The 12,749-nt window shown below is 46.3% G+C and overlaps 1 protein-coding gene across 5 annotated transcripts in view; it reads right to left on the reverse strand.

Moving 5' to 3' along the window:
* The window catches only part of Tmem98 (transmembrane protein 98), a 12,221-nt gene extending 4,463 nt beyond the window's left edge, over positions 1-7,758 (reverse strand). Inside the window, exons 1-5 of one of the 5 annotated variants that reach the window (XM_008848167.3) lie at positions 7,609-7,732; positions 5,390-5,504; positions 5,083-5,266; positions 2,837-2,968; positions 2,042-2,075 (exon numbers count right to left, since the gene is read on the reverse strand). In XM_008848167.3, the coding sequence (XP_008846389.1) occupies positions 2,042-2,075; positions 2,837-2,968; positions 5,083-5,213 (297 nt within the window). In that variant the 5' untranslated portion in view covers positions 5,214-5,266; positions 5,390-5,504; positions 7,609-7,732. Of the gene's footprint in view, positions 1-2,041; positions 2,076-2,836; positions 2,969-5,082; positions 5,294-5,389; positions 5,550-7,608 lie in introns of all 5 variants that reach the window. The other 4 variants (XM_029553575.1, XM_017801965.2, XM_008848168.3 and 1 more) reach the window with 4 other exon arrangements.
* Positions 7,759-12,749: the final 4,991 nt, after the last annotated feature.

Raw genomic sequence — 12,749 nt, forward strand, 5'->3', positions numbered from 1 at the left:
GGACTCAGATCAAGGGCAGAACTTCAGATCAGTGAGCTCTAAGCTGAAATAATCCATCTAAGAAAAATCATGTGTTCCCATTTCACCATTTTCCTTGGGGGGTAAAAAACTTTCTATTCTCTCACCTCATGGTTTAGTCTTCCAAAAGGGCAACATCTCCAGTGGAGTGCCTAAAGAGATGGAGCTGGACAAAGGGTAACTTCCCTTTAACCGCATTCTCTAATATGGTGCTTGCTTATGTTAATTTTTTTTTTTTTTTTGGTCTTTTTGAGAGAGTCTCCCTGTACCCCCAGCTAGCCTGGACTCACTATAGAGACTAGCCTGGCCTCCATCCCTCAGAGGTCTACATGCCCCTGCCTCGAGTGCTGAGATTAAAGGCATGTGCCACCACGCCCAGCTTATGTTAACCATTTTTGAAGGCTGTATATTACTAGTATGTTTGACAAAGTGATGATGAAAGGGCATTGGAAAAAAGCAGGGGAAAGGCAAAATAATGATACATAGGGCTCCTCCTCTTCCACCAGCACTGCTGACCACCCCCAATGCTCACTGCCCCTTTCTGTACTCTTCCATGCTAAAACTAAGCATGCCTCTATTGCTGCAAAGAAGTCCCCATCACCTGCTGGTACTGGAGCTAGAAAACAGAAGAATCCCAAGAGGCCACTGGGAGGAAGCCCCACACTCTCCTTCAAACTCCCACCATGGGGATTCCAGGGCAGATGATGGAGCAAAGGCATTATAAGGCCTCAAGAGGAAGCATAGAAGCCCTTTCCTTTATCCTTGGCCCCCAATCCAATAAGATCCCTTCTGATGGAGGAGGGCAGAGGTCCAAGCCCCGTCCCAGGACACATAGTGGCTGGGAGAAGGGAAATGTAACATGCCTTTACTACTGCAGTCATTATACCTAGTTATCTGTGTCCATAACCATATCTGTATCTGCAGCCATATTGATATATCCAAGAACTTCCTGCACTCTGAGGCAACACTTTCCTACTAGGCTTTCTTTGTCTCAACAGATAGCCAAAGGAGAGGCAGATAAAAGGCTTCTTAATATCCTGTACAGAATGACTCTAGAGAAAAAACAAAGCTGTCTCTTTTGAAATATTGCATAATTAGTAGACAAAGAGATAAGGTTACTGGAGTACAGAAATTCATATTTGCATTTGGCCAAATATTTGCATATTATTATTGTTCTACTACATAGGATAATATCTGGCAAGAGCTGGGAAGCCAATGCTAAAACTATGAAAACTGCTAAAATGTAAACTGGATGCAATTTTCCAAAGGTTTCAGGCCTTCAAAGAGTAAAGTCTGCCTCCAAATGGAAATACTAGTAGTTTGGATTTTTAAAAATTATTTATTATTTTTATTTTCTGTGCATGCGTGTATTGCCTACATGTAAGTGCACCTTATCGTGCCCGCAGAGGTCAGAAAAGGCTGTCAGATCCCCTGGGACTGGAGTTACAGACAGTTGTTAGCTGCCATGTGTGTGCTAGGATTCAAACCCAGGTCTTCTGCAAGAACAACCAGTGTTCTTAACTGTTGAGCCATCTCTCCAGCCCCTGGATTTTTTTTTAAAACTCTGATAGTACCATTTGGTTGACTACTGTCACAGCCAAAGACAGCCAGAGAGGACTTTCTAATAAATGAAATCCAAATACAGGACTCACTCTGGACTGAGTGCCCCGCTAATAAAAGAAGGTTCTCAGGGAGGATATAAGCCTCATTTGCCTTGGCAGCTACCTGGCCTTAGGCACACAGCTTCTCCATAGTTGGTGAAACTGTGGCTGGTGACCCCCAGGCTGTCCTTTCCACAGGTCATTGTGCTAAAGAAGACCAGATAAAATGAAGCCTAAAGAGGGTCTTGAGAATCCTAAAGTAATACAAACCCATTAGGCAGAAATGGAAGCAGACAGTAGCAACCCCAGTATAAGGCTAAAGAAAGCTGCTTGCAAGGGTCTGGTGTGCTTCCTGAGGTTGCTTTCAGCTCTGTCTTGCTCAGGTCACTGCCCTTGACCTCACAGGGAAATCAGAGTATTACCTTCAAGATGGCGATGCAGTGGGACATGAGGCCCCTGAGGAGACAAGACGAAGGTGTCAGTGCTGCTCTAGAGAGTCCACCTCCCTCTAGCTGCCCCATCTGCTCTTCATCCAGCACCAAGTGGGCACAGTGGGTGTCACCTCCAGGCAATGCCTACTGAGCTCCTCTCCCAGCAAATCCAAATCAAAAGGCACCCTCTCAAGGGAGGAGCTTACAAGGCCCCATGTTACATACGGATTTACTGGTAATTAATGGTTGTTGGGTAAAGGAGAGTTATTTTCTTCAGTGGTATAGCCAGTGGATAAGACGTATTTGGTGCAATTCTGTCTCCCCATCATTTTACTATCGGCAGGACCTGGTCCCATGTCCTGTATAGATGTCCCATAAATGTACACCAGTGAATGGATAGCTAAAGGAATAAGGAAAGGAAGCAGCACACATGTCTCAAAGTACACAGGCTCCTGTTGGACAAAGAGCCCACTGTGGGACACTGAAGACAAAGGCTGTGCCATAGAGCCTGACTTAAAATTCCTGAACAGCACAAGGATGACCCAGCCACACTGGGGGACATCATAATAATCTCTGCCACAGACCTAACTGCCTGTATGTTCAGGTCTACAAAATGAGAGGAGTAGAGCAAGGATGAATACTGTCACATCCTATACTGATGTCCCCCATGATAAAGACAGGGGAAGAGCCCTGGGTGCATAGCGGAGTACTGTGAAAAATGAACCCAGAAGCCCCTTTGCTATCTCCAACAGGCTGGAGAAAAGCAAAAGGTCACCAAGGTCTTACGAGGCATCTTCAATCCAGTCTTCATTCTCCAGAATGGCTTCAATGTGGGGGTTGGTGATGACCACATCATCCAGCTCTAACTCAGAAGGTTCAGACTGAGTCTCCATGGCACCAATGAGGTCCACAATAGGTCTGGAAGGAAAAGTCACTGTTAGGGTTTCACAAAAGGTGATTGTGGTTGACCCCCTTCTTAATGCAGCCAACTGCTATAGTTTGGCACTTGAATGTCTACCAAAGGCCCATGTGTTAAAGGCAGGATAGCACTATTGGAAGTGCTGGGTCCTTTAAGAGGAGGGTCCTGTTGGGAGGTCCTTAGGCCTCTGAGGATTGGACCCTCAAGGGGATTGTAAGAGGTTGGCCCCCTCCTATTCCTCTTCTGCTTTCTGGTCATGAGGTGAGCAGTTTGCTTCACTACACATTCCCATCTGACAGCATCATCAAATGTCTAAAAGGAGCAAGTCCACTTGATCATAGACCAGTTCTAAATCCATGAGCTAAAATAAACTTTTTTTCTTTGCACTAAGTTATCTCATGTATTTGTTATAGTGACAACATCTATATACCCACATCTATATACCTACCTACTCACTCCACCCCCTCCAAAAAGGATGAAAGGCACAGGTCAGTTAGGGCAGAGGCCACTTGTCCTGGATACAGATCTGACTATGGTGGGCCTGCAGCACAAGGCGCGGCCCTTAGCTAAACAACAGGTCATGGAGGCAGACCAAAATGCAAGCGAAGCAGCATGAGATGAGCTAGTGGATAAAACAGAGCTAGGACCAATGACTAAAAGGTGATTGTGGTTGACCCCCTTCTTAATGCAGCCAACTGCTATAGTTTGGCACTTGAATGTCTACCAAAGGCCCATGTGTTAAAGGCAGGATAGCACTATTGGAAGTGCTGGGTCCTTTAAGAGGAGGGTCCTGTTGGGAGGTCCTTAGGCCTCTGAGGATTGGACCCTCAAGGGGATTGTAAGAGGTTGGCCCCCTCCTATTCCTCTTCTGCTTTCTGGTCATGAGGTGAGCAGTTTGCTTCACTACACACATTCCCATCTGACAGCATCATCAAATGTCTAAAAGGAGCAAGTCCACTTGATCATAGACCAGTTCTAAATCCATGAGCTAAAATAAACTTTTTTTCTTTGCACTAAGTTATCTCATGTATTTGTTATAGTGACAACATCTATATACCCACATCTATATACCTACCTACTCACTCCACCCCCTCCAAAAAGGATGAAAGGCACAGGTCAGTTAGGGCAGAGGCCACTTGTCCTGGATACAGATCTGACTATGGTGGGCCTGCAGCACAAGGCGCGGCCCTTAGCTAAACAACAGGTCATGGAGGCAGACCAAAATGCAAGCGAAGCAGAATGAGATGAGCTACTGGAGAAAACAGAGCTAGGACCAATGACTATAGAGATGTCCTAGGCAGGATAAAATAATCTCCTTTTATCACTTCCTTTCCTTTCAAGCCTACATTCATATGGAAAGGCTGAAATTCCCATCACCCAAGCCTACCTGTACCCCCTAACTGGTATACAGAATCACTCTTGGGGACCACCCCTCTGAGTAAAACCACCTCCTTCTTTACAGCAGAGTTCTGTAGAATTCCAGTTGCCAAAGCATTCTTTGCAAAGCCTTCCTGGGACACATAAATGGGTATTCACAAATTATTAACCAGTCACCAGAGATGCTGATAGAATTACAATAAAGGAACAACAGAAACTAAAGGTTGGTTGCAAACGTCTCCTATGGATCTCTCAATTCAAAATCCTTAATCTGACTTTGCTTACAGAATATATTTCACTTCTAAGTGCATCATGAAGAAATCTGTTGTGCAAAGCAAGGCATGCCTATGCTGGGACCGCATGACCTGGAGTGTCTGTTGCTCAGATGTGTGGCTCAGTGCAGACATCTGATTTCTGTTCCCAGGTTATTGGCTGGAAAGGGATTTGGCTCATCCCCTTGCCAAGTGAGGTGGCCAGCATAGATGGTGCCTTCATTGATGAACATGTTCAGTGACTTTCTCAATGGCTAAGTGGACAGAGAAAGATTTTGTACAAGACGCTGGTGGGCTTAAGGAATGTTCTTAAGCTCTGAGGTCATTATAGAGAATGGCCCACCAGTACCATGCAAGAGAGAAAACATTGAGCTGAGGTGGCCCAGCACTAAACTGTTCCTGCTCCTCTGCTTTCCTGTTGTCAGTGCCCTTCTCTCCTCTCTTCCCACCATGGGCCTACTCACTTGGAATCATACCGCTGCAGTAGGTCTCTCGGCCGGCAGTAGCGCTGCCTGCAAACCACTACTAAGGCTGCAAATGAGGCCAGGAAGATGGTGGCCAGCACACCTATGGCGACGATCACCACAGTCTCCATGCTTCTAAGGGCTCCCAACTACAGTCCACTCACATTCTCTGAGTAGGCGGAAGCTGGAGAGAACACAAGGGCAAGCAGACCTGGTAAAGACAGGGCAAAAGATAGGGACATCTGGGTCTTACCTGATGGAAATGGCAAATGGGATTGGAAAGGGTGGCTAGGTTCCTTCAAGTCACCTGGAGACCTGAGGGCCTGAAGAGAGGCAAGGTGCATTTTATACCATGCCCAAATCTGCCTTCTCCTTTATGGTAAAAGGTTACTTCCCAGTTGTACCAGGACGGCTTTTGAAGCCTGGAACAAAAGGAAACATATGCACTGGCATTGATGATTTCACATCTACAAAAAAAAAAAAAAAGGTGTATGAAAACACCCATGACAGAAGCAGAAGGTGAGGCTTCACTTACTGAAAAACCCCTCTGTGCCAGACACTCCATGTATGTTAACCTGTCCAGCAACAACCATAAGAGGCAGATGTTGGCATGTCTACTTTATGAAAAGGAAATTGAGGCTCCAGAAAGCTAAGGAATTTGTCCAAGTCTACCTTGCTGGCAAGCAGAAAGCCACTCACCTCAACTGGAATACGTATTGGTGAGGCTTCACTTACTGAAAAACCCCTCTGTGCCAGACACTCCATGTATGTTAACCTGTCCAGCAACAACCATAAGAGGCAGATGTTGGCATGTCTACTTTATGAAAAGGAAATTGAGGCTCCAGAAAGCTAAGGAATTTGTCCAAGTCTACCTTGCTGGCAAGCAGAAAGCCACTCACCTCAACTGGAATACGTATTCACCTTTCTTTTCCTTTCTAAAGAAGAAAGATTGAAACTCTGTAACGGATTCTGATTGTCAGTGTCAGAAACTTATAAATGGTGTTAAAGTATTCACTGCCTGTCACCATTTGGGGGGGTGCTTTCATGTCTACAGTCACTTAGAGCTTAACAACATGGGTCTGTTCTGAGAAATGTGATGTGGTCATTGTCAAACAAACACCCAGAGTGAACTAACACAAACTAAGATGGCCATGATGTCACTAGATGGATGATGGGATCCTATGGGACCACCATCATATAGACCACCCATCACTTACTGAAATGTTATTCAATATATATGTTAAACTCAGACCAGAGCATCTCACGGGAGTAGCCATTCACAGTGTTCTCTTATGGTAGGCCTCTTATCTGCCTCCCTTTGAGCAGGTCTCCCCTCTCTGGATTTCATTTCTCCACCTGTAAAAAGGAGTGCTCTGACTTAGGAGCCTCTATGACCCCTGGGTGGTACATCACCTCTATTTGCATTTAAGTCTATGTGCATCGTCTCACAGAATTCAAATTCTTGGTTGCTATTCAGTGAGCATATATTAATCATCTACAATGCAAAAAGCACTGGGCTGGGTTCTGAAGACTGGAGATAAAATAACACATCCCCATCCCTTCATCTTTAAGGAGTTGGTGGGAAAGAAGACATGTAGAAAAACCACTTCAGCTCCATGTGGTTGGGCTGTGTGCAGACTTGCACAGGAAAGAGACTGCATTCACAACACTTTCTGGAAAAACATCTTCACATTGCTGGGGATGCTTGAACTGGGTTTTGAGGGATGGGTAAGAGTGCCTGAAAGACAGGGTGGGGACTTTGCTAGCTTAAGGTGCCAAGGAAAACTCCTAAGAGGTCTCCAGGGTGCTATCTCAGAGAGGTTTTTCATCTCTGTACCTTTGGGGGGGGGAGCCGAGGGGGAGAGAAGGGTCTGCCTCAGTTTCCCTAGATTTGTGGTTCTCTGTACCGCCCCTACTTGTCTCTCAGCGGTGGCCCTGTCCTTTCCTCCTCTTACTCTGTGTTTCTCTCCATTAGACTTTTTCCTCCAGCATCCCTTTCTTCAGGTCTCCCTCCTCCTCTCTCCTGTGCCTCCATACCTCTAAAGCCATCCCTTACTTTCCTCTTTCTTCTCTTCCATTATGTTCTGAGTGGTGAGGGGGGGAGAGAGGGAGAGAGGGAGACAGAGACAGAGACAGAGACAGAGACAGAGACAGATTCTTGAACTTTCCCTTATCCTTTCTCTGCGATTTGTCTGTGTGGGCGTTTCTTTGTGCGCTTTTCTTTGTGTATTCTCAATTACTTTTCCTCTCTCACTCTCTCGCTCTCTCTTTCTCAATCTGCCTCCCACTCTCCCTTCTCCATTTGTTTCTAAACTCAACAGGATTAATCCCCACCCCCACCCTCTCCCCTTCCCCTTTCCCCCTTCCCGGTGCCCGCCGCCCCAGGAAATGGACTAGACTGGGAACTGGGCGCTCGGCGCTCTAACTTCCCCAGCTTGCACGCTGCCCAGGGCTGGCGGGGTGGAAAAAAGCGGGGTCTTCTTTGTGCCCTGCGCCCTCCCGCTGCCCAGCCAGCCGCTCACCCACCTCGGCTGCCGCTCCGGGGCGCCCTGGCTCTCCAACGTGTCCCGCCGAAGGCCAAATCCGAGCGCAGCCCAGGGCGGCCTGCAGCGGGGCATGCCGGGATCGCGGGCGGGCGTAAGATCCAGGTCCACCCCTGACTGGGCTGCCCGGCCGGCGCGCCCAAATCCCCCGCTGCCAGGCGCCGCCGTCCCCACCAGGCCCCAGGCCGCCCAGGGATTGGCGTCGCGGGAGGCCGGAGCTGCTGGGAGACAGTCACAGGCGACCCGAGGACCCTCCACGTGCCCCCACGAGAAGCCAGGGAAGCAGGGTGGTGGGAGGACCGGGCGTCCACGCCCACCTCACCCCAGCTGGCCATCCAGTTGGGGGTAGGAAGCACCCACAGTTTGCAGAATGGGACTGATCACTCACTGGGCCTACTGTCTGCAGACTGATTGAAGCCACTCACCACTAGCTGTGGGCAGTTTGACCTCACTTCTTTGTGCCTTGACACTCTTTCTGTAAGCATCCTCAGAGTTCGTTTGGTGCCTACAGCATGTTGCATTGAGGAGCACCTGGCCCAGGGTAAACAGGGAATCAATAGCCTGACATAGAATCCATACTAACAACTGTCTAGGCAGAACCATGACTGGAGGTCCTACTCCTGATCCCATATTAGGGCATCCCACTGCAAAGAGAATACACCTCACTCATGGGTTCCCAGTCCATGTTGCTAATGCTCATCTCTGAGCTGTCCTTTAGGACTAAAGATATTCACCTGGTGGTGGCAGCAGCTTAGGACCACAAAAGTCCCCAGAGGCCTTGGAAACAAGCTGAACTGTTGGGGGGTGGGGATATAGACTCCTGATGGTCATATTTCTGGCTCTTCTGAGGAAAAGGCAAAGTCAGAATGGGCCAGCTGATGCATGGGTGAAGTCTAGGTCTAAAGTCAGCTGCTTTACAAGGACCAAAGATGATAAGGACCAAAGGATGTAGATTAAGCCTCCATCAATTTGATGCAGTATCTGCAAACTGGAGCCTGTGAACCTCATCTAGTCCACACTGTTTTTATTTCAGTTTGTGCTCATGTTTTGTTTTGTTTTGTTTTGCAGTTCTGGGGATTGAATCTAGGGCTTCTGGCTTGTGACAAAAGTGCTCTGCTGCTGAGCTATACCCCAGTCCTTGGGCTCATGGTTTTTAAAACCCAAAACAGCTGGGGCTATGGAGATGGTTCAGTGGACAAACCCCTTGCCAGCACAAGCATGAAGATGGGAGTTCAGATCTCCAGCAACCCCACAGAAGTCTTAGCAGGTGCATCAGTCCATCTAAAATCCCAGTACTTACTGGAGCAAGCTGGTTAGCTAGACTAGAGGAATTGGCAAAATTGGAATTGGCTTCGAGGTTCAGCAAGCAGCCCTGCCTCAGTAAACAAGGTGGACAGTGAAGGGGGAAAACACCCAAAGTCCACCTCTATCATGCACATGTGCATATGCACACAAGAGAAAATCAAATCAGTTGCTGAAAGTTTTAAAAATTAAGAATTTCAAAGCTGAATATATAGCTCAGTTGATAGAATGTATCCAGCATGCACGAGGCCCTGGGTTCAAGTTCCAGAACTGAAAGAAAAGAACTTTGCTTACAATTCTAGATATCATCTTTATAAGATAAGACTGAGAAGGAATTTAGTCACTGTCTGAAGTGCTTTCATGAAGAAGCCGCTGAGCACTACCATCTATAACAAACATATAAGCAGCAGCCTGGAGCTATGATATTCATGTCCAATGAACCATATGCTACCCTCATGTCAACCAAACAAGGGGGTTCTAAGATACCATGTGCCTTTCCCAGTCAACTGTCTCATTGTTCTAGAACTCCCACCATATCGATAACCCTCAAGTCTCTCTAGAGCCATCAAAGAAGACCATGTCTGGCATTCAGTACTTGTCCCTTGCAAGCAGCAGACACCAGGGGATTGTCCCAAGTGGGAAAGGTTCAGGTGGAAAGGTCATAGGTGCCCATAGAATCCTCAGGAGAGTGAAGACCCAGGTTAGGAGGTGGTCAGGCTCCAGGAGCTAGGTGCCACAGCCCTGCAAGGACTTCGCACCCCCCCCAATTCGTCCTGATTAGGTAGCTGACACAACTTACATTTTTTGATCCTCTCACCAACTCTGAAAAATTGAGGTTATATGTGTAAGGTAAGAAATAGCCTTGGCGCGGTAAGGCAATAACTTGCTGGGCTCTGTCAGTGATACACGGTAGGACAGGGAGTGGAACTCAACACTTAGTGGTACCAGAGCCCAGACCACCAGACCTGGAAGCTAACAGCTCTTCCAGTGGCCATGTATTAGAACATGGCAGGTTGTCATGGTCCAAGCTGCAACAAATGGAGCCGTTTAGTGTCAACCTCATATGTACTCCATCCTCAAACACTTATCCTGGTCCTGGGTATACATCAGGAACTGTACTTCCTGCCTAGGTCCTTCTTGACATCCTTTTAATTCAGTGCTTTGCTTTTTCCCTCTGGTAGCAGCTACATTGTCTCTGTCATATGTGCCTCCTGGGTAACTCTTCATAGCACCTAATGCTGCTTTATGTACTTGTAATAAATAAGTAGGGTGACAAGGTAACAGTGCTAGGTGCACCAGAAACACTCTGTACCCATGCACTCAGAGCATCTGAGCATCCCCTGAGAATCAGCACAGGAGACAGAGGTGAAAAAGGAGTGTCACAGACCAAGACTGGTTACCTACCTTCACTCCATCCCTAACCCATGTCTCTGGGAAGCAGCCCCTCTTTTCCCCTTGACAGGACCAGTCAGATGCAACAAACCCCTTCCTGTCCCCAGTGTAAATGCTGGCAGTAGCATCTATCACCTCAACTACACTGTAGGCACAAAAGTATTCTCAGCCCCACCAGAGAGAAGAGCAGAAGCCCATATGAGAGAAAGTGTCATCCAAGACCTTCTTCCCCCATGTACTAGCTGTGTGATCTGAGCTAGTTCCTCAGTTTCCTCATCTGTACAACGGGGATAATAGTAAAACTTATTATGGTCAACCAATGTTTTAAAGATAAAATGAGATAAAATGAGATGAGGATAAGGCTGAGACCTTAGCAGACAGCCTGAGAATGCCTGCCCCAACCTCCATTGTAGGGGCTGAGACCTCAGGAGACCACCAGAGTACCTGTTCTGGCCTCCCTCTGGCATAGGGGCTGAGAACTCAGGGGACCGCCTGAGAGCACCTGGATCCTACCTCCACATGGTGGTGAGCTTCCCCAAATCCTGCTGTACCCAACCCCCTAACTGGGATTATGTGAGGCCCCTCCCATAGCCCCTGGGCAGACCTCTGCCCTCTGGTAGGATAAGGCTGAGACCTTAGCAGACAGCCTGAGAGGGCCCCTCTGTCCTCCATCCTGTATAGGGACTGAGATCTCAGCAGACAACCAGAGTGTGCCTGTTCTGGCCTCCCTCTGCCATAGGAGCTGAGAGCTCAGCATACTGCCTGAGAGTCCCAAAATCACATTCCCCCCCTTTAGGGAACTTTCCAAATTTTGCTCTGAGTTCCCACTATTAGGGGTCCAAACCTTAGAAGGAAGCCTGAGTGTACCTGACTGGAACCTGACTTGGCCTTCTGTGGGAGCTCCTGAGTAGCTGATTTGAAGCCATTAGTTCCCTCCAAAATAAAACCTGAGAGAACATGAAACCCAGACCAATCAGCTTTATATAACCAAAAAGAAAACAACCAAGGCACACCAATAATACAAGCAGAAGCAAACTTCAACAAAGAATATTGAAAGCAGCAAAAGAAAAACAAGTCACATATAAAGGAAAGCCCATCGGAATTGCAGCTGACATATCAATGCAAACTATGAAAGCCAGAAGATCTGAACCAAGGTATTTCTAGTTCTAAATGACAATAGATGCCAGCCCAGAATACTCTACCCAGCAAAAACATCTATTATAGTTGAGGGGGAAAGAAAAATCTTCCATGACATGAATAGCCTGAAAGAATACATGTCTACAAAACCAGCCCTTTAAAGAAGCAATACAAAGAATGGAGAAAGGAACAACTATACCCCAAGGGCAATGAAAGAAAATAAATAATGGTAAAATTGAGGAAACACAAAATTGCACAAAGAACACAAACAGCGATCAAAATGATGGCAACCAATACACATCTTTCAATAACTTTAAATATCAATGGACTGAACTCTCCAGTCAAAAGACACAGGCTAAGTGAATTTAAGAAACAAAATCCATCTTTTTGCTGTCTGCAAGAAACCTGTCTCACCTTCAAAGACAAGCGCTACCTTAAGGTGAAAGGATGGAAAGGAATATCCCAAGCAAATGGCACTAAGAAAAAAGCAGGGGTTGCAATTCTCATATCTGACAAAATAGACTTCAATGTAAAGCCAATCAGAAGAGATAAGGAGGGTCACTTCATTCAGATCAAAGAAACAACCAAGAAGATATTACAGTCTTGAACATATATACATCAAACTCTGGTGAACCCAAATTCATAAAATCATCACTATAGGACTCAAAGCCAGAGATTAACCCCAACTCAGTAATAGTAGGGGACTTCAATACCCCACTATCTCTATTAGACAGGTCAACTGGACAAAGAATAAACAGAGAGACATCTGAATTAAATGATACCATACATCAAATGGACCTAACAGACATCTTTCAAATATTCCACCCAAACACCAAAGAATACACTTTCTACTCAGCACCTCATGGAAATTTATCAAAAATTGACCACATACTCAGGCACAAAACAAACCTCAATAAATACAAAAAAACCTGAAATAATTCCATGCATTCTATCAGACCACAATGCAATAAAGCTCAAATCAACACTGGAAGAAGCCTTAGTCACTACACAAACTCATGGCAATTAAACAACATACTCCTAAACAATGAGTGGGTCAAAGGAGAAATTAAGAAAGAAAAAAGAATTCCTGGAATTCAACAAAAAAGACAATACAACACAACAAAACCTTAGGGAAACTTTAAAAGCAGTCCTAAGAGGGAAGTTTATGGCTCTAAGTGCCTACATTAAAAAATCAGAAAAAGCACATGTAAACAATTTGACAGTACAACTCAATACTCTGGAAAGGCAAGAACAAAACAACCCCAAACCTAATAAATGAGAAGAAGTAATGAA

The sequence above is a fragment of the Nannospalax galili genome, unplaced genomic scaffold, assembly GCF_000622305.1.
Source record: "Nannospalax galili isolate Female #2095 unplaced genomic scaffold, S.galili_v1.0 scaffold363, whole genome shotgun sequence".
In the NCBI taxonomy this organism is placed as follows: Eukaryota; Metazoa; Chordata; class Mammalia; order Rodentia; family Spalacidae; genus Nannospalax; species Nannospalax galili.